Genomic DNA, 22,534 nt, shown 5'->3' with positions numbered 1-22,534 from the left:
TCCACTTTCACACTCTGCCAAGGTTAAAAGGAATGCCAGATCTGCCACCAAATCAATGGGCAGAGGCTCAAAAACAAATTACAGCACTCATGGAAATGAGAGCTATTCAAGAGGTACCACCACAAGAGCAAGGACAAGGATTTTATTCAAGACTCTTTCTGGTTCCCAGAAAGGACAAAGCCTGGAGGCCCATTCTGGATCTTTCTTCTCTAAACACTTACCTGGATGTTCTGAAATTCAAAATGTTTACACTACAGCAGATTCTTCCCATGCTGGGCAAGAAAGCTGGGCTCGTGACCTTGGACCTCAAGGAGGCATACCTGCATGTCCCTATCAGACAAAACTGCAGAAGATCTCAGATTCATAGCAGGTTCAATGCACTATCAATTCTTTGTACTGCCCTTTGGCTTATCTACTGCACCCAGGGTTTTCACAAAGTGCCTGGCACCAGTAATTGCATTTTGCAGACAGAAAGGAATTCATATTTATCCGTACCTGGACGACTGCCTGATTCAAGCAGAGAGCAAGGACATTCTTCTAGAGCATCTGGCGTTTGTAAAAAAGTTAAGTTACCTGGGGTATACAGTAAACGAAAAGAAATCAAAACTTGTGCCCCCACAAGAGATATTCCTGGGTGCCAGCTTGAACACAACGGCCCAGATGGCTTATCTCGCGCCAGACAAGCAAGGGCAACTGACTCAATACTTTCAATTGATGGCAACAAAAACCCAACTCCCTGCAAGAAAAATTCTGCAGACCTTGGGTTACATGGCATCTTGCATACTACTAATTCCATATGCCAGACTGCATATAAGGAAACTATAATGGTACCTAAAGAGGTGTATGGTCTCAACACTGTCAAAGTCTGGAAACAGTTATACCACTAATTCCTTGCCCTCAACAGGAGTTTCGATGGTGGGCTCAAGCTTGTCACCTCAACAAGGGACAGCCTTTTACTCAACCCACAGCCAGGCAAACACTGACAAACAGATGCATCGGATTACGCCTGGGGAGCACACATGGCAGGAAAATGTATTCAGGGCAAGTGGCCTGCAGAACAAAGGCATCTTCACATCAATCAAAAAGAGATGTTAGCTGTACAAAATGCCCTTATAGCTTTCAAGAACCTGCTGCATCCAGGACAACTATTACTAAAGACAGACAACACCACAGTTGTGGTACATAAACAAGCAAGGGGGGCACTCACTCCTACCCCCTCTACAGACAAGCCATGACCTTGTGGAACACAGCTCTAAACTATCAAGTTCATCTGCAAGCAGAATTCCTGCCAGGAGAAAAAAAACACACTGGCAGACGACTTAAGCAGAAACATCATGGATCCCCACGAATGGGAATTGAATCAACAAATATTCAGAATGATAACACAGAAATGGTGGAGCCCGGATATAGATCTGTTTGCATCCCCAATGAACTGCCAGCTACAGAAATTCTGCACAAGGAGTTACCGTCCACAAGCATGGAAAGTGGATGCCCTCTCATTCAGCTGGAAAAACCTACAAGTGTACGCTTTCCCTCCACTATCTCTCCTTCCAAAGGTACTCATAAAAGCCAGGCAAGAAGAGCCAAAGATGATCCTGATTGCTCCAGAACCACCCTGGATATTGCCTCAAATCCCACATCTGCTGACTCCGCACAACAATCAGATACTTCAGTCAGCTAAAGACCTTAAACCTAGCTGCATGGAAAATTCCTTAGTCAAGCAAGCAATGCCTTTCTCCAAAGCTGTTGTGGACGTCATTCTGGAGGCCAGAAGGCCTAGTACCAGGAAAGTCTATTCGGATAAATGGGAGAGATTCTGTTCCTGGAACCAGGCTCACAGCCTTGACCCTCTTGTCCCAAACATTGCTCAGATTATATAATATTTAACTGAGATGCTGGACAAAGGCCTCTCTTTTTCATCCATCAAGATCCATGCCTCTGCCATCTCTGCTCATTACAACACTGATCCACCAATTTTCTCTAATCCTTTGCTAAAACAGTACCTCAGAGGGGCTAAAAACATAAGACCGTCCCGTAGAGCACCTACTCCAACTTGGGACCTCAACTTTGTTTTGGAAAAATTAACTTTACCTCCCTTTGAGCCAGCTACCACAGCAGAATTAAACTGTATCTCTTGGAAATCTGCTCTGCTCCTGGCAATAACATCAGCTCGAAGAGTTTCAGAATTACAGGCACTAATGGCAGTGGAACCTTTCCTCATTTTCCACCAGGACAGGGTGTCTAAGAACTAACCCTACGTTTATGCCAAAAGTGGTTTCAAGTGTGGCTCTAAACCAAACCATTCACTTGCCAACTTTTTATCCAAAACCACAGAATAAAGGGGAGAGACTACTGCATTCTTTGGGCATTCACAGGCAGTTACGCTTCTACTTGGACAAAACCAAAGCTTTCAGAAAATCTGAGCAATTACTGGTAGCATATGCTGCAGGAGCACAGGGAAAAGCCATTTCAAAACAGACTATTTCAAAATGGATAGGACATTGCATACGTTTCTGCTACACACACCATGGGAGACCTACACCTAGCAGCATTATATCTCACTCCACCAGGGCAACAGCCACTTCAACTGCCTACCTCAGAGGAGTGCCTACCAAGGATATTTTGGAAGCAGCAACATGGAGTTCTGTGCGTACCTTCACCAAGCATTACCATCTGCCTTTATACTCTAAATCCAGAGCTGGCTTCGCCACTGCTGTGCTGCAGGACCTTATAGCCACACCTAATGCCTTATAGAACCAGCCACCCTACCTCAGCTTTGGGATTCTACCCAAGTGTAATGACTGCAGCAGTGTAACACGATGAACATAGTACAGTTTTGTACCTACCATAAATGTAGATGTTCGAGTGTATACACTGCTGCAGTCCAGGTTACCCTCCCTCCTTCCCCTCTTACTTGCTGGTACGTACCTATATCTTCTACCCTTTACTACCTATGGGGAGTATTTGCTGGTAACTAAAAGTTGTTTGCTTTTCCTATCTATGTTTTATTAACGATTTTAATTGCCTGCCCATTTGGGGGCACCTGACATGTGGGGCAAGAAAAACTGAAGAAAATGGCGTCTGCTGCATCTTATTTATACCCCTGTCACACTGACGTCAGGGAAGAGGTGACAGCAACCGACGCCGGACCAAGACTTTGGAACTCAGGCCAACTGGGGAACTGCCTGACGGCAGGATAACCCAAGTGTAATGACTGCAGCACTGTATAGACTCTTAACGTCTACATTTATGGTAGGTACAAAACTGTACTTTGTGTACACTTACCATAAATGTAGATGTTTGCGTGTATTCACTGTTGCAGTCCAGGTTACCCTCCCTCCACCCCCTGACTTCTTTTGGCAATACCTCTATTCCTTTTTAATATAATTAAACTTTTTGGTGTATTTGCTTTTTCGTTGGAGGTGAAACCTTGTGTGTGTGTGTGTGTGTGTGTGTGTGTGTGTGTATATATATATATATATATATATATATATATATATATATATCTTTTAATTGCTTCCCATTAGGGGGCACCTGACATCTGGGGCAAGAAAAACTGATGTAATGGCGTCTGCTTTATGCCTCTGACTACCTGACGTCATGGAAGATATGAGAGTAACCGACGCAGGACCCAAGACTTTGATCATCAGGCCGACTGAGGGCTACTGCAAGCAGCTAACCCAAGTGTAATGACTGCAACAGTGAATACACTCTAACATCTACATTTATGATAAGTGTACACAACTGTACTTTCTGGTTGTTTTAGACATTTTTTTCATTTTTATGGTTTGTGTAGAAATTTCTGCCCTGAGTATGTATTGTGGGAGCAACTCTCTGAAAATTGCTATTTATCTTTTGCCCCACCCAGTAACGAGACTTTTGTATATCCTTGGTAAATGATATGGGGTATCCTGTCTGTAAAACCAGTTTAGAAAATCACATTCTTGTAAGAAATTACAAAATTAGAATTTCATATAGGTTGCCTTGACATTGTGCCTTGATTATATTCCTTTTTTGAAAAGGTGTTTACTATTAAAATGTGAAAAAAGCTGCAATTGGTAGGATTTCTTTATATTTTAAATGTTTTCTGTTTTCAGTATCTTTTCATATATTTGAGTGAATTTAATACAATATTTGTGTTTTGCAAATCAAATTTGTGTATAATTGGTCATTGTTACCTCTCCATAAAATGCATATATCGTCAAGAAACCTAGTAGACAAGTGGCAGAATTTAAAATATGGGGAATTGATAAAATGCAACTCCCATACATACAAGACAAGGTTTGCAAGCGTTGTGGCACAAGCTGCCCCCATAACCATGGCCCTGTTCTGAAGATTTTGCTGTTGTAAAAAAAAAAAATAAGTTTTACTCAAGAACTGTTTTCATAAAAACCGTGTAAATGTATGTCTTTGTGTGGTAAATGAAAGTTTATCATTACTTCCTGAAACCAGCTACATCTCTGTCCATGTGGAATTACCGTGAATAAATCAATTAACATTTGTTGTCAGAAAGAGATGTCTGAACTCCATATCTTTGAGCCTATTTAGAAACTCCCATGAATCACATACTGGGAGTTTTGTCCAAAAAAGCTTTTAATTTTCTGTCTAAGTACAGCTAAGGGCTTTGGCTTAGACCCACTTGCTGTCACTGAGGTGGGGGGGTGGCTACATTTTTGTGGACTTTGGGGATGCCAAAGATGGTATAATGGGATGTGTATTCATTAAAAATTCAAAGGTATCCATAACTTGCGTTAATAAATCGTCCAGTATACTATTTATTTTCTTGTAAGATGTATGCTCTTCATTTGTAGAGGCTACTGTAAACGTATCACCAATCCCCTCTAAAATTGTTGCATAGGCCTCTATAGAGACTCATTTGGAGTCCAGTATGCCAACAGGTCCCTCTTCTTACAAGCCAAAGGACTAGAATAGTCTGGGTCCAAAGCCACTTCACAGATTCTGGCTTCAGATGAGCACTGTCGGACAAAGGGGGTATCCAGTCTGTCAATAGGAGTGGTCTATACGTGTCCCAGCTCTAGTGCGGATGTCGCCCTCCGGTCTAAGCCTAAGGTGTCTCTCATAAAAAGGCCGCATCCAGCTTGCCCCAGTCGAGACCTCCTGGCTACCACTCCTAAACTCAGGCCTATCAACAGGACTTGGTTACGTTGGTTGAGGATTTGATCACCATAGTCAGATCCAGATGTGCCTCTCCCTGGTTCTGCCCCTGAATCTTCTCCTGGTAGGAGGGATACTTCCTCCCAGTCTTCTGATTCTTTTGAGGATGCTAACCCGTTTTTGAAGGTGGAGTTATGAATCGCTTCTTATGGGGATTCGGATTCTGAGAAACTTGCTTCAGCCTAATCCCCCCCCCCCCTGACATTTTCCTTTACAGATACCCTACATGCCCTGAGAGAACACTTTTTAAATGGGAAGCACAGGACTATCCACAGTCCCAGGCAAGTTTGGGGAATTTCCAAAACTCCCTGAGCCTAAAACCTCTTGCTCTTCCTCCAGTCATTGAGGTTGTGGACAGTGTCTTGCTACATTCTTAATTGCAACCAGACTCCCTCATCCCTGCCCCTCTGAAACCAGGTATATTTTACAGGGTTCTGGACAAGAACTGTGTAGTGGTGACTCTGGGTCCTAAGGGATCTTAAACTAGTACCTCTAAAAATCTCCTGACACAGGAGCCTTGGACAGGTTTGGAAAGAGTCTACCTGTGTGTTATCCTTGTCATGTGGGCTTTGAATTGCCATTTTCATATGGTGAATTATCAGAAAACCTATTAGACCAGATGAAGCTAAATCTAGTGGAACCTGAAAGTAAAGCTTTCTCCAAGTAACTTACCGAGTTGTACAGTTCTTTCTCAAGTTTTTAAGCACTCTTGGATGGTGGGTGTGATATTCTAGAAGCTTCCAGCCAGATAACAGCTACAGGATCTGTTTGAAGACATGTCTGGCCGAATTAACAGTCCCTCCCTGGACATGCACAATCTAGTCTCTTGGATGCTCCTTTGGGCCCCCAAGGCTGAAGCCATGCTTAAGATGGCGGATAAGGCAAAGTCCATCCCAATGGTCAAGGACTTTCAGGTTCAACCTCCTCCCTTCAGCCGCAGTTATTGTACTAAGCACTGGTCCTTTTTGGCCTACCAGTCTAAGCCTAGACACAAGAAATCTTGAAGGGAAAAGAGTCACAGGCAGCACTAAGACTGCTGATTCTGGATCTGTCAAGGCTCAACCTATTTTTACAGGTATCAAAATTCACAATGCTAACACTTCAAAAACTTGTGCTCATGCTTTCACTATATTTTCATGGTAACCTTGGATCCAAGGGATGGTTACCTGCACATTCCCGTAGAAAAATCTCAGAGGTTCTTAAGCTTCAGAGCAGGTGTAAAGCATCATTAATTATGTGCTCAGCCCTTTGGCTTTCCTACTGCTACCAGGGTTTTCCAGTGAAAGCTGCCTTCAAATCAGAAGACATAAAGATTTGCCCCTACTTGGACTACTGCCTCATTCAGGCAACAAATCTAGAAAAACTCAGACTAAGCATATTTGCTTTATACCCAAAAGGTCCTGGCTTCACTAGGGTTTACCAAAAGTACCCAAGTCTCAGACCGTCCCCATAAACAGGATTGTGGTTCTCGTGGCTTTGCTGGAAGCATCCTTCCAGGCAAAGATAACTTTGTAACTGTGTACTTTCAAAAGCCCCTTAGGAGGAACTAACTCACAGCCAGAGAATTCCTCAGAGCCTTCGGTTACTTGGCCTCTTGCATCCTCGTGATCTCCCAGGCCAGGCTACCAATGAGGAAGCTACAGTGATTGGTACCTCAGTGTGTGGTGCCAGTGTTCTTGATCCTTAAACTTCAGAGTAAAGATTCTCCCTTGTCTTAGTTTGCCTGGTGGGCCCAAGCATGCTTCCTCAACCCAGGCCTTCCCTTCCGGTTCATTCCTCAGGAATAAATGCAGACCGCAGTTAGCTGGAAATGGCCTGGGGAGCCCACTGGAACAACTTAGTGTCAGGTCAGATGGGATTCTTTGAGTATAAACTTCAGTCTAAAAGAACTGATGGCAGATCAAAAAGGTTTGATTAACTTCAAAGACCCATGGAAACCAGGAGTACTCTTGGTAAAGACCAGTGCCACTTATACCATCTTTGTTTCCTAGCCGTGGACCTTGAAACTGCAAACTCCTTGAGCCTGCATCTCCTGTCACAATACCTGCTGGGAGAAATGTCAACTGGCAGATCACTGAGCAGGAGCTGGTCAGATCCTCGAGTGGTACTGCATCTGGAAGTTTTTCTCAGCATAGACAAAGAATGGGGTGGGCCACAAAGACTTTTTTGCCACCAAAGAAAACTCACTTGAAAGTTTTGCTGAAGGACCAAAACAGGGTCAGCCTTGGAAGACTGGTGCCTTCTTCCCTTGGACAGGCAGATTCCTCTCCGCCTTCCTCCCAGTACCCTTTCTCCCCAGGGGGCTGCTGAAAAGGGAAGGGCCAAGGGTCATTCTTATACCCCTAGATTGGCCACGGCAGAACTAGTATCCTTTATTGCTCAGTCTAAGCAAAAAGGAACCATGGTTGCTGCCCCAGTGAATGGATCTAACAACCTGAATTCTCTCAAATTGACAGCTTGGATTATAAGTTGCCCCCACCCCCGTATACAGGCAAGTCCTGGACATTCTAAAAAGCTGAGGCCTTGCTCAGTCTTACTGTGCCAAATGGAGGAGCTTCACTAAATAGTGCAGACAAAAGGCACCCGAGCCCCTATGCAAGCTCATGCGCATCTGTTCCTGTCATACTTATCAGGAATTTGTCAGAGGAATTCCTATGAATCCAAGCTGCAGCAATTGCAGAGTATCTGCCTACTCAATTCCCGCTTTTCCCATTCTTTCATGAAGTAGTTCCTGGGAGAGGTTATCCTCATTAGACCCCCACGTAAATCTCTTGTTTACCCCATGGGATCTCATTTTCATTTTGGAGAAGCTTGCCCTCCCTCCTTTTGAGGTGGCTGCCTCTACAGATAATAAAATTCTGACCTGGAAGACAGCTTTCCTGCTTAACCATTGCTTTGGCTAGAACATTTCAGAGCTTCAGGTTGTGTGGAACCTTTCATGGCCTTCCACCCAGTCTCTCTTAGGACCAGACCATCCAATTGTCTGCATTCTTTCCTGACCCCAGGGGAAAGAATTCTCCATACTTTGGATGTGAATAGGCATGTCAAGAAGTCTGACCAGCTTTTTGTGGCCTTTGCTGGTACCTCTGAGGAGAGATTGGTTTCTAAAGATCCAAGTGGCTGTCCCACTATCTATTTGCTACAGCCATCATGGAACGAAACCATCAGACCCTGTGAGGTTGCACTTCACTAGGGCTTCTGCAACATCTGCCACTTTTCTAAAAGTGTTGGACATTAAGGACATTTTGGAAGCTGCTGCTGTTTGGTCTCCTGTGCATACTTTCGTAAAACATGATCACCTTCTAACCACCTCCAAATCCAGAACAGGGTTTGCCACTGCCATCTTGGAGGGTATCCTTTCCTCTCCTTAATCTTTCCTTCCACCCTCCGTTCAGCTTTGAGAGTCATCCCATCAGTTAAGTCTGCAACAGTGAAATATAGTAGTGTTGTGTACACTTACCGTAAATGTTGATGTTAGAGTGCATTCATTGTTGCAGTATTTTTTTCCTCTTTACTCTCTTGTCCATGGGATTGGAATGGTTATACTTTAGTTCCAGGTTGTTCCTTCCTCCAGTGTACATCCTCTAAAGTTTAAATTTAGGCCCTTGACCTTAAGGACCTGCTAGGGAGCACCTGTGTGTGTGTGTCGGGGGGGCTCAAGACAGTACCAAGTTTGTCGCCAGTTGTCTCCTTTTATACCAAGATGTCTCATCAGGGCATCATTACCATGTATTTGTCCATTCAAAACACTGTTGCAGGACATCCTGAGGGCCAGATAAAATGCTTTTTAGATGGATTGTGGCCTAGAGCTACCTGTTGAATGGCTCTTGCTTAGATGATGTAGCAATCGTACTTTAACTGTGGGTTTTCTGAGAACTCTCTAAATATGAGGTTAATAAATCAAACCCTAGGGAATAAATGCTGAACAGGGAAGTTTTTTGGAGTTGGAGGATGGAAAGAAAGACCCATTAGGCTGCATTCAGGTCCTGGTCCCTTGATAAGTGTGTTGTCTGTAGTCCAGAACATTTAGACCTTTTATAAAGCAGGTCTATTACCCACCTTTAATGAGACAGCAGAAATATGAACCTTTAATTGTATGACTTCCTCAGAATTTGGCACTTCAGTCCTGTTATCATTCTCCCATTCCACTTCAAACAAGTCTCCTCCTGGTCTGACAACATCACTCCTTGGTTTCAGTTGAGACCACCTCCCACCTGGAACTTCTCTCAGTAAAAAGTTAATGCCCGAGCATCCTAAACTGCACTTAAACCACTTCCGAAGTAACCCAGTCAAAACACCACCTCCCACTAAAGACCAAATTAAGTTCTGCCCACCTTAGAAAAAAATTAGACGAATTTGAGTACATCCTGGAATTCTACCTTCTATCTTAAGTGACAGGTTCTGGCCACCCAAAAACCTTTTTATCATACCGAAGCAACTTGGCAGTTGAGACTTGCCTTCATATACCTTGGCATCTATAAAGACCAAACCTTTTTTCTATCATCCTAAGAATAACAGAAATAAGGTAAACTCCTCTTCAAACCAGCAGAATCTCAGCCATACCTATCCCTTGTGCAATCATAAGCAAAGGTCATCACCACTTGAATGTTGCCTTTGTGTTGTCTCTGCTTCCCAGAAAAATAACTAGCACCTAACAGCCCTTTACCCCTTTTCCCACAAAGTCTTCAGTAAGGCCAGGCTCATTCTCATAAGCCTTTTAGCTTTAAATGTGTTGCTTTTATGTGGCTTTTCATTTTGGAAAAGCTTTTCTTAAGGTTATACAAAGGTCTAATATGCATGTATATGGCAAGTTCCACCCTTCCCTTTAGTCAAGTTGACTGTATAGTTTTTATTTTAATAGTCTTCTCAATCCCAAGTGGTCAAAACTTTTCAACAGTTTAAAAGCTATTAGAAGGCCTGCTAAAAAGGTCTATAAGGGTTAAATGCCCAGGGTTTACTGAACTTTAAAGTAGGAAATTAATCCATATTTGTCTGCATTGTCAACTGTTAATTTCCTTGCTGACTTGTACATTTCAAGAGGGTTTTTACTGGCTTTTGTCTTACGCTTTCATTGTGGTTTACTCTGCTTTCTCGCATTTTTAAAAGTTGCTAAAGTAATATGGGATGTCCTCTTCTCATGTTGCAGTATTCTTAACTGTGGGGAGGTTGCTGCCTACAGCTCCGGACAGTATACCAAAGTTTTAGGAGCAAGGGTATGTTAGATTTTTGTCAGAGCTATAAACTGATGTTTGCTATAAGGGACATCAGCACATAACCACTTCAGAACTTTTCTGCTGCAGTGATCTTCGAACCTCTGATCTCCAACTTCAGGTTCGCTTGTTTGACAAACATCTGCTACAGATGAGTACTTTTTAGGTTTTTTTATCTATTCCTTAGCTTTTCAGATGTACATGTCGGCTAGAAAGGGGAATTGTACTTGTGGAAGACTAATTCCACACACGAACATGCATAAGTGCTTATGTTTAGGGGAGACCCACGACTATACATCTTGTGACATTTGTAAATAGTTTGTGCCTAAAACACTTTGCCGTCTGGCTGTACTCCCTTCTATATCGAGAAGCAGAGACTGCAGTGTCTAGCATTAAGTATGGAGGACGAGGTAGGTGCTTCAAACGAGCCGCCTAGAAAGATGGGCAAAAAAAGTTAGGCTGACAGCCATGCTGCACCTCAGGAGTCCGGTGAGATTCTCTAGGCAGATGTTGGCCCAGGGTCCTGTCAGCCATCTGTTTCTCAGTTGGAACCAGGTACTATTATGGAAGCCGGCTCCACAGAAACGCTGAGTACATCCTCTGAGGTAGATCAGCTGTTGGCTCTAGGTGGTGAGGGGGAACCATGGCTCCTGGCATCAGAAGGGCATACTCCTGCTCGTCCACCCTCCTAGACGTCTGCTTCTAAATCGACCCACCCTTCAATTCCTTTGAAGAGGAAACGAAAATTAAAACATGCAGAACAGTAATCTGCCCCTGGGTGGGAATTTTTTTCCTAAAATCTTTTCAAGGCATTCCAGTCCCTGCAATCATGGGTACCTCAATCTGCTCCTTTTCCAGTGCAAGCCTTAAAAGAATCGGAGGAAGAATTCTCCTCCTCTGAAGATTCCCTTACTTCTCTCAAATTGAATCCCCTAAGGACTTTATTACTCTTGAGGAAGAGGAGTCAGTCCTGAATTTCCAAGGAAAGAATTTTCTTTGAGATGCCATCTCTCTCTCATGAGAGAACACTTCAAATGGCAGGCCTCAGATGTTTCAGAAAGAGGTGCTTCGAACTACTGCAGATCAACCCTCCCCATCTGCAGTCTCTCCTTTGCTTCCAGCCTTTCAAGATGCCTTTCTGGCTGCTTCACAGGCCCCTGACTCTCTGCTCCCAGCTTCAAAATGCCCAGACAGGTTCTAAAGTTCCTCAGTATGCTCAGTACCTGTTCAAGAACCCTCATGCAGTCATAGCAGTCTCAGCTGACAAATTCTGTAAACAGCTGCCTTTCTATCTCTTTATTCCTTACTGACAAGGACAGCAAGTTTATGAATAGGCTAGGGAAGAAGGTCTGTACTTCCACTCTTGCCATCAGAGCCCTAAAATTATCAAATCCACATGGCCAGGATTGTTTTGGACACCCTCTCTAAGGCTTCAGCGCTCATACCTGATATACTAGACTTGCCTGCAAGACCCAATTTAACTCACTACTCTCCACTGCCTCACAGGTGACTAGGCACTCTGAGTGCAGTTTTGATGTGGTGGATGCCTCTGCAAAATTTGCAGCTTCAAGCTATCTTGTGTAGGTACTCCTGGGTGAGCCTTCTGCTGAACTCTTCAAATCCCTAGAAGAAAAGGGAAAGGAGTTGCAAAATTTAAAACATTTACTGGTTTCACCTATCCCTAGATACCATAGAAACTACCCTGAAAGGACTACATTTGTCAGGAGACAGTCATCTCATTCTGCTCCACCACAGGCTAAGGGACGGAGGCAACCTAGAACACATTCCACTCTTAGACCTCCTTCCTCCACTAATAGCACTTCCTTAGAGGCAGCCCGACAAGGAGAGAACCCCTCAACTGCGACTCAAACCTAGTACCTCCCTCCACCCCCCCTCCCCCTGTCCGTTCGTGTCACCCTCTCCCAACCTTCCTGGCTGATCACCTCAGAGGCTTGGGTGCTCTCCACCATTCAAAAAGGTTATTTTAGGACTTGGTGGACTCCACCCCTCTTCCAGGGGATACCCCAACCTCCCCCAAGCCAGCTCCATCTTTTCCCCTGTATTCTGCATCAACTACAGGCCCAGGGCACCATAGAAAAAGGGTACCACCACAGCAGATAAGGGATTTTACTCGGATGTCTTCAGTCCCAAGAAAAGATGGTCCTTAGAGACCAATTCTGGATTTGTCTGTACTTAACCTCTTTCTCAAGGTTCACACCTTCAAAATGCCCACCTTGCAGCTGCTCTTGCCCCTTATCCCCTGCCAGGTCTTTGTAGTATCCTTTGATCTGAAGGACGCCTACCTTCACATTCCCATTCACCCCGCTACAGGAAATTCCTAAGCTTTTCCGTATATTCCTTGCATTTCAATTTTCTGCATTACCTGTTGGGCTCTCCACAGCTCCCAGGGTGTTCACAAAGTGTCTAGATCCAGTGATTGCCCACTGCAGAACACAGGGCATTCAAATATTGCCATACCTAGATGATCTGTTAATACTTCATCAGGACCATGGCACCCTGCACCATCACCTGGTGACCAAAACCCTGGCAAACTTACGGTTCACTGTGAACCACGAGAATTGCCACCTGACCCCTACACAAGACCTATTCGTCTTGGGGTGCTGGATAAGAACTGACAAGATAGCCGTCATTCCCTGCCAGAAGGTCAAAGACCTCACTCATTACCTTCAGAATCTTCTCACTCTTCCAGCTTTATCAGCCAGAGAATTCCTGAGAATCCTGGGCCACATAGCATCCTTGATACCCATTCTCCATCTGGTAAGGCTGCATACGAGGAAGTTCGTGTTTACTGAAGACTCTACTCGTTGGAACCAACATTCTCATCCTCTGACTACCTCCCTCCCCTTCCTTCCATGCCTGAAAAGAGCTGAAATGGTGGATTACAGTCCTCAATCTCAGGAAGGGCATACCCTTGCAGATATCTCCACCCTTACAGAAAATCTTCAGAAATGCTTCAGACCTGGGTTGGGGGGGGTTCTACACCACCACAAACTAAGCAAAGTGCAGGGAGAGTGGTCTCCACTCAGGTAAAGGAACCACATCATCAAAAAGATAAGGGCCCTTTACCTAGCATTACAGATCTTCCAACAAGCCCTCCTTCCGGGCACCTTGAAAGTAGTCACAGACATGATTGTGTTGTGGTACCTAAACAAGCAGGGGGGACAAGGTTTTGCACTCTGCAGCCTAGCTGTGCAGATTTGGTCTCCAGTTTTAACACTACATATCCACTTGCAAGCAGTGTACATTCCTTCAGCAGAGAATGCAATGGCAGAGACTTTCAGCAGAACCTCTGCACCCTCTCACGAATGGATGCTTCACAGAAAGATGTTCCTAGATATTATATACAAGTGGGGTATTCCTCGGGCATATCTGTTTGCTTCCTCCCAGAACAGGCAGATGCCTCTTTTGTACAAGGGATCCACATCCCCAGGCTTGGAAAGTGGGTGCTTCTCTTTCTTGGGTGGGGATGTATCTTTATGCCTCCCCCTCCTTTCACACTGATTCAGCAGGTCCTTCTGAAGATTCAGAGGGATGAACCAAAAATCCTGCTGGTGACTCCCTTCTGGCCAAGCCAGCATTGGTTTCTCCTTCACCTTTTAGACAGGGGCAATCACCACAAGTTATCCCACTGTCTTGACCTGCTCATACAAGACAGGGTGTTCCTAATACACCCTCAAGTGAGTAATCTGACTCGCTTTATGGGTGCCAGGGTTCTGATCCCCTTCAGACACCTATACTCAGAGGATGTACTCAATGTCCTGCAGGAGGCCAAGAAACCCAGTACCAGGAGAAATTGTGATAAAATGGAAAAGATTCTCCAGGTGTTGTCATAAGAAAAAGCAGGACCCTTTACTCTTTCCTGTACCCATGATTCTTTCATGTGTAAGCTTCTACACTTAAGATTGACATACTCTTCTGTTAAGGTCCACTTGTGTGCCATTTCTGCTAGTCTTCCTTTGGTACCTCCTTTGGCATCGAGGTTAGTTTAAACTCTTTTTGAAATGGGTCCTCCGTGTCACACCCCCCTCGTAAGCCAATACCTCCTGCATGGGACCTAAATTTTTTCCTTGAAAAACTCACTTTACCTCCATTTGAGCCAGCCCACTCTGCTTCACTGAAGCTATGTACCTGGAAAACAGTACTGCTGGTGGCCCTTGTATCCACCAGGTGGGTATCAGAAACTCAAACCCTGATTGCCATCCCTGCTTACCTCATCTTCCATAAACAGTGGCCCTCAAGACCCTTCATGCCTAAGGTGGTTAATGAGCTATCCTTGAATCAGACCATTAACCTTCCTGTTGTCTTCACTCAACCTCAATTCCTCTGTAAGCACTCTACATTCCTTAGCTGTCCACAGACAACTTGGGTATTATCTGGACAAAACCAAACTCATTAGATTGTCTGACCAGCTGTTTGTCTCCTTTCACCCAAGGGCCTTGGGGAAAGGCAGTCTCAAGACAAATTATCTTCATGGATCTCGAAGGCTATCTATGCATGCTACTCCTTTCATGGAAAAGTTCTATCCGAAGATGAGAGCTCATTCCACCAGAGCAGCTGCTTCCTCATCAGCCTTCTTCAGGGGTTTAGACTATGCTTTAATCCTAGAAGCGGTTACCTGGTCATTAGTCCATACCTTCACAGGCATTATAAACTAGATTTGGTTTCTAGGGCCAGAAGTGTGCTTGCTAGATCTATACTACATGGTCTCCTAGACCAGGAACCTCATCTCTCTTCCCAGGCGCATACCTAAAGCTTTGGTACTCTCCCTACAGTTATGAGTACTGCAACACGAGAATAGAAGAACATAGAATAGTTGTGTAAGAGCTTACCATAACCTTGGATGTCCTCTTCCATGTTGCAGTATTCAGTCCCACCCTCCTACCCCCTTTTGTACCTATTTAGCTACCTGAAGGGGCATATCTCTCTCTCTCAATCTATCAAACCTAGCATCAGACACATACCTCTGAGGCACCCTTTGGCCTGGTTTCACATGTGGGTCTGAAAAGCTTCCACTTCCTTGCTTCTAGGGGTACTATTGTATGTGGGAGTCCATTCTGAAGTGGGTATGTGTAGATGTCACTTTTATAGCCAATGTCTGTTTATGGCTCTGACAAACTGTGCACGTACTCCTGCTCCTTTGATATACTGGCCAGATGTCCAGTGCTGCAGGCAGAAACCTCCCCACAGATGTTCATCGTGCATACAGCTGCAGTAATCACAGATGGGTTTTCAGCCTCGTCGGCCGAATTCCAAAGTCTTGGTCCGGCCGGTTGTTGTCGCTTACTCTTCTGACGTCAGGAAGGCCAGAGTATATAAGACACAGCCGACGCCATGTTCTTCAGTCTTTTTTGCCGCGCGGTGCCCAAAGCAGAAGCAGTTCGCAAGTGCCGGTCGGCCAGCTCCTGAATTACGAAAATATTTGGAACCGAAGTCTTCATTAAAGCTAAGTACCCGTTGGGAATCTTTTCTTGCCTCAGACCGATGTCAGAAAATGTTAATAATTGTATTTCTTGTGGGAAGCAAATACTGCATAAGGATTTCCATTCCCTTTGCATACCTTGTTTGGGCCCAGACCATGACGCCTCGGCTGTCGCTTTGCACTACCTTCAATGGCGGAGTTACACTTTTTGGTAAAGCTTTTGACTATAAAATGTCGGACCCGACTACCGTTTTATCCAAAAACGCAAGGAAAGGACCGACATGCGAGGAGTCTCCACCGACACCAAAACAGGCTCCACGTGGTCCGGTTCTCAGCGAGACGCCTTTGCAGTCCCTGACTACCGACGACACTCCTTCGGCGGTGTCTTCTGTACCCGAGACCGCTGGGTCATCGGCCCTTTCCCGGACTACAACCGAAAGCCCGAGCTTATGTCGAGCCTACTAATGTGGACAGATCTACATCCACCCATGGTGTATTTAGGCCTTCATCTTCTTTTTCTATTAAGGCCTTTACTAAATCCAAAGCAGCCAGGCATCACACTAGGCCTGCTGCTCAAGGCCCATCTCCTGGACCCATGCCTAAGAAACAGATGCTTAAAATGGCTGAGGATTTAATAACTCTTATCAGAGGTTCTCAGCCCCCTCCTGACAAGAGACCCAGAGTGGAGGAAGAATCCTCTTCGGATCAGGGATCCATTTTATCAGAGCATTCTGATGCAGAGGAACACTCTTATTCTCCCTTTGAGGATTCGGATGCAGAACAGTCCATTCCTTCTGTATCCCCCCCCTGAGGATTTTTCTTTTGGGGAAACCTTGCACACCTTGAGGGAACATTTCCATTGGGAAGGCCAAGACTTTTCAGACTCCAAGAAAAGACTTAGGGAATTTCTTTGGTTACCTCAGCACAGGCCTCTGGCTATACCCCCTGTTTTGGAGGTACTGGATGATGTCTATTCGGAGGCTTGTTTTAATCCTGATTCACTGCCTCCTGCACCAGTAAAGCCTGACAGATATTGCAGAGTACCCAGTTCTCACCAATTTCTCTACAAAGGCCATAATGCTGACCCTGAAACCATTTCACAAGGTCCTAAGGGAATAAAGGCCTCCACTGCCAAGAATCCACTTCCTGCAGAAAGGGAATCTAGATCTCTAGAAAGGTGGGGTAAGAAGGTATATACCTCGGCCACCCTAGCCATGAGGGCCTTAAACTGCCAGTTTCATATGATTAAATATCAACAGTTCCTGTTATCACAATTAAAAAACAAAATCTCTCAACCTGAACAAACAGATTTAAAAGAGTTACAGGATATGATGCATAGTGCAGAACAAGTGGGTAAACACACCTTACAATGTGGTTATGATGCCCTAGAGGCCTCCAGTAGAGCGGCTGCTACAGGATCAGTCATTCGCAGACATGCCTGGCTTAGGGAACAAAATCTGCCTGATCATGTGAAAGCTAAACTTCTTGATGCACCTTTACAAAGGGATGTACTTTTTGGTACTAATGCGGAGGATATACTACGGAAAATGGAAGAAAAAGCCAAATCTATGCAAACTGTCAAAGCTTTCTTACAGGTCCAGCCACCACGATTTAGCAGGAATTGGCCTTCAAAAAACTGGTCCTTTCCAGCCACTGACAAGCCCCAAAGAGGCAGATAGACGCGCAAGGGGCAGAGGGCAATCACAAGGATCATATAGAGGCAGACAATGTCAATCTCCAGCACCAAGAGGTGGTGAAGACAGTGCACAACAATACAGGAAGCAAGCCCAATGACTCCCTCATTTCCATGCCAAGCAAGTCTCAGCTGGCAGCACCTTTGGGAGGGAAACTAGCATTATTTGCAAGCAATTGGCATATTGTCACAACAGACAAATGGATACTGGACATTATAAACCGAGGCTACAAATTTCAATTTCACACTCTTCCAAAAATGAGAGGCATGCCAAACCTACCACAAAATCAAAGGGTAGAGGCACAACTGCAAATTTCAAAGCTCCTAAACATGAGAGCTATACAAAAGGTACCTACACACCAACAAGGTCAAGGTTTTTATTCAAGACTTTTCTGGTACCAAGAAAAGGAACCGACTGGAGACCCATTCTGGACTTATCCATCCTAAACACATTTCTACTGCACCAAAATTTCAAGATGCTCACATTACAGCAACTTCTTCCCATGCTGGGCAAGGAGTTTTGGCTGGTAACATTGGACCTCAAGGAGGCATACCTGCATGTCCCAATCAGACAAAGCTGCAGAAGATACCTCAGATTTCTTGCAGGTTCAATCCACTATCAATTCTCTGCATTGCCCTTTGGCTTATCTACTGCGCCCAGAGTATTCACAAAGTGCCTGGCATCAGTGATTGCCTATTGCAGACTTCAAGGGATACAAATTTACCCTTATCTGGACGACTGCCTGATCCAAGCGGACAGCAAACATATACTACTGGAACATCTGGCATATGTGATACGGTTACTGCTTTCTCTGGGATACACCATCAACAAGGAGAAATCAAAGCTAACACCTTCTCAGAAAATAACCTTCCTGGGTGCCAGCTTGGACACAAACACCCAGATGGCATACCTTACGCCAGAAAAACAAGGGCAATTATCTCAGTACTTCAAAATACTAGCAAAAAGTACCAGGCTTAATGCAAGGAAAATCCTGCAGGCTCTGGGATTCATGGCATCTTGCATTCTTCTAATCCCGTGTGCAAAGCTGCATGTGAGGAAACTTCAATGGTACCTAAAAAATCTATGGTCTCAACACAGTCACAGCTTGGAAGCAATTATTCCAATAATTCCATGTCTACAAAAGGAATTCCTATGGTGGGCCCAAGTATGTCAAGTAAACACAGGCCTCCCATTCTGCAAGCCTCAAGCAAAACAAGTCATAACCACAGACGCCTCAGATTACGCCTGGGGGGCGCACATGAAGGACAGGTGCATTCAGGGCAGATGGTCCCAAAAGGAAAAGCACCTTCACATCAATCAAAAAGAAATGCTGGCAGTAATAAATGCAATTACAGCTTTCAAGGGCTTCCTGCATCAAGGACAATTACTCATAAGAACAGACAACACCACAGTAATGTGGTATATAAACAAACAAGGAGGAACTCACTCATATGTGCAGACTAGCCATGACTCTTTGGAACTTGGCTCTGGAAAGACAAATCGAACTTCAAGCACAGTACTTGCCAGGAATGGAAAACACACTGGCAGACACTCTGAGCAGGAATATGACAGATCCACACGAATGGAAGCTACATCCACAGGTGTTTACGGAGATAATCCAAGCGTGGGGGAGGCCAGACATAGATCTTTTTGCCTCCCACAGGAACCATCAATTGAAAAGGTTTTGTTCAAGGACCTTCCATCCAAAGGCCTGGAAAGTGGACGCCCTTTCATTCAGCTGGACAACATGGACAGTTTATGCATTCCCACCTCTGCCTCTTCTGCCCAAGGTGCTTTTGAAAGCAAGAACAGACAAACCGAGGATGATACTGATTGCTCCAGACTGGCCAAGGCAACATTGGTATCCACTCCTGAGGAGCCTAACACATACTCCTCCCTGGTCCCTGCCTCTAATACCTCTTCTGCTGACGCAGAACAGCTACAAAACCCTTCACAGTCAGCTGAAAACACTCAACCTCGCTGCATGGAAAATTCCTTAACACCACATCAAACTCTACTCTCCAAGGAGGTGCAGGATGTCATCTTGGAGGCCAGACGACCATCTACTAGAAAAGCTTATTCCGCAAAATGGAAGCGGTTTTGCTGTTGGAATGAGAAGAGGACAGGACCCTAGAAAATTGAACTTGCCTCAGGTTTTACAGTACCTAGCTGAACTGCTGAGCAGTGGACTTTCATTTTCTTCAATTAAAATACACGCCTCAGCCATTTCTGCAGAATTCAACACGGATCCTCCTTTATTCTCACACCCACTCTTACGGCAGTTCCTCAGAGGGGCTAAGAATATAAGACCTCCAAGGAAACAACCAATCCCAGCCTGGGACCTTAATTACATACTAGAAAAATTAACATTGCCTCCCTTTGAGCCTGCTGCTTCAACAGATCTGCAATATTTGTCCTGGAAAACAGCTTTCCTTCTGGCCATCACTTCAGCTCGTAGGGTTTCTGAACTACAGGCCCTCATGGCGGTGCAGCCCTTCCTCATCTTCCATCAGGATAGGGTTTCCCTTCGTACCAACCCATCTTTTATGCCCAAAGTGGTATCCAGGTTCGCCTTAAACCAAGCCATACACCTTCCTACCTTTTATCCTAACCCTCAAAACAAAGGGGAAAGGCTGCTTCACTCTTTAGACATCCATAGGAAGCTACGTTACTATTTGGACCGAACAAAGTCCTTCAGGAAATCAGACCAACTTTTTGTGTCCTATGCCGTAGGGGCTCAAGGGAAACCAGTTACCAAACAGACCATTTCCAAGTGGATTGGCCACTGCATACGATTTTGTTACTCCTATCATGGGAAATCTGTCCCTACTGGTATCAGATCTCACTCCACCAGGGCCACAGCCACCTCTACAGCCTTCCTCAGAGGTGTGCCTACTAAGGATATTTTGGAGGCAGCCACTTGGAGTTCTGTACATACCTTCACAAAACACTACCACCTGCCCTTATATTCCAGAACAAGAGCAGGCTTTGCCACTGCTGTTTTGCAGGGCATTCTGGCTCAACCCAGTTCCTCATAGTACCTACCACCCTATGCATAGCTTTGGGACTCTACCCATCTGTGATTACTGCAGCTGTATGCACGATGAACATAGTACAGTTTTGTACCTACCATAAATGTAGATGTCTGCAGTACAGGTTTCCTCCCTCCTTCCCTCTTGGTAAGGCCATGGGGCCTAAAACCTCTTCATACCTCCTGACTGGGTTATCCTGCTGCTATTTGCTTGCATTTGTGGATAAGCTTTATTTATGTATTGCCTTCCTTTGGGGGCACCTGACATGGGGCAAGAAAGACTGAAGAACATGCGGGCTGTGTCTTATATACTCTGGCCTTCCTGACGCAGAAGAGTAGCGACAACAACCCGACGGACCAAGACTTTGGAATTCGGCCGACCGAGGGACCGCCTGACTGCTGAAAACCCATCTGTGATTACTGCAGCTGTATTAGCACTCGAACATCTACATTTATGGTAGGTACAAAACTGTACTTTATGAATATTGCAACATGGAAGAGAAGGAAATGCAAAGTTATGGTAAATTCTTGCACAACTATTCTCTGAGGCCCGTGCCTCTGCTAAATTGTGTACTTGAAAGTCTAACTTTGAGTGGTTACTCGAGCAGCTGTTGCTCGCTCTGGCTCTCTCACCGGGCTCCTGCTCCCGCGCCCCCTCTGGCTCCCGCGCCCCCTCTGGCTCCCGCGCCCCAGCACCCTCTGGCTCCCGCACACAGTTGTATTTAATGGCTGTTCATTTTGTTGGCAGGGTTTTTGAAATACAAGTCTCTTTACTCCTAGCCTTTTCCCCTACTCCTGAAAAACACACTACAAACTGAGAGGTCTTTGGGTATTCTGCTGTAGGTTTTCCTTCCCTTTTTCCTTTAATAGGTAGTCAGTACTTTCTAATGTGTGTAAAAGGATCAGGACGTTAGGGCAAAGGTCCTAATGGACTGTACAATTGAGATGGTATTACAGCTGTACTTCATGCAGCTGTTTGCGTACAGCTAAACTTAATGCGACTTTGCTGTTTTCTTGCAAGGGAGTTCCGTTTACTGTTTTGACTTTAAAAACGAACATGTCTGTACTAATAGTTGAATAGTACTTGTAAAATATTTGAAGCTGTATCTGTTTTTCTCCTCAGCTAAGGAGTACATCAGTCCATTTATCAGGCCTGTGATGCAGGCTCTGCTGCACATAGTCAGGGAGACAGAAAATGACGATCTCACTAATGTAATACAGAAAATGATCTGTGAGTATAGTGAAGAAGTTACTCCAATTGCAGTGGAAATGACACAGCATTTGGTAAGTAGGAGAAACTTTCATTGTACATACTCTTTGGTTTGGTGTCTTATTCTCCGTTGTGCATTGACTTTTTTGAGATCTTATAACATGTATTACTGACTAAGGTTTTAGTATTCCTGCTCAGTCTTTGATTCTAGCAAAATATGCTACCTTAAAAGCATTTGTTTAAACTGCAGTCAGCTTGTGGGTACACTTTTGTACTGCTAAGGATTGTATGCAGTAGAAGTTTGGTCAGCTGTTCACGTTAGTCAGTGTTTCATTTGCAATTTGGCAGAACATAAAGACTGGCTGGAAGCAGTGGATACTTTGTATACAAATTGATTTGCTTGCCGCTTTGCATAATCCAGTTTAATCCTGTGTTAATAGGGAGGCAGTGCAACTTTTGTGTTGTAATACATTCTCCCCACTCCTGAAGTACTTAACTCTACAGCAGTCACTTAGCTTAAAATGGCTTGCAAAGCTACTGTGGGGTAAGCACACATGCACAAATTTTAATGGCATGAGTTGAGCCCTTGTATCCCATTTTCTTCCCAAAGTAAAAATTTTGCAGCCCATACACCCTCTGTTGCTGTGCAGTTTCAAACCATTTTTAATGTAGATACTACAGCATTATCTTACCACATCTATTTATATTAAACCTCGTACACCAGTGCTGCTCATGTTCCTACAGTGAACTAAATTCCATTCTTCCTTCTCTGAA

At 44.6% G+C, this 22,534-nt stretch overlaps 1 protein-coding gene across 1 annotated transcript in view; it reads left to right on the top strand.

Annotated features, from left to right (window-relative positions):
• The window catches only part of IPO7 (importin 7), a 2,167,557-nt gene that overhangs the window by 1,498,555 nt on the left and 646,468 nt on the right, over positions 1 to 22,534 (top strand). The window contains exon 14 of the mRNA XM_044059282.1: positions 21,674 to 21,834. Within this exon, the coding sequence (XP_043915217.1) occupies positions 21,674 to 21,834 (161 nt within the window). The remainder of the gene's footprint in view (positions 1 to 21,673; positions 21,835 to 22,534) is intronic.

This window comes from Protopterus annectens, chromosome 17.part0 (genome assembly GCF_019279795.1).
Source record: "Protopterus annectens isolate FY-2018-M chromosome 17.part0, PAN1.0, whole genome shotgun sequence".
In the NCBI taxonomy this organism is placed as follows: Eukaryota; Metazoa; Chordata; order Ceratodontiformes; family Protopteridae; genus Protopterus; species Protopterus annectens.
Note: the sequence above shows the minus strand (reverse complement) of the source record. Positions and strands in the feature narration are given on the sequence as shown.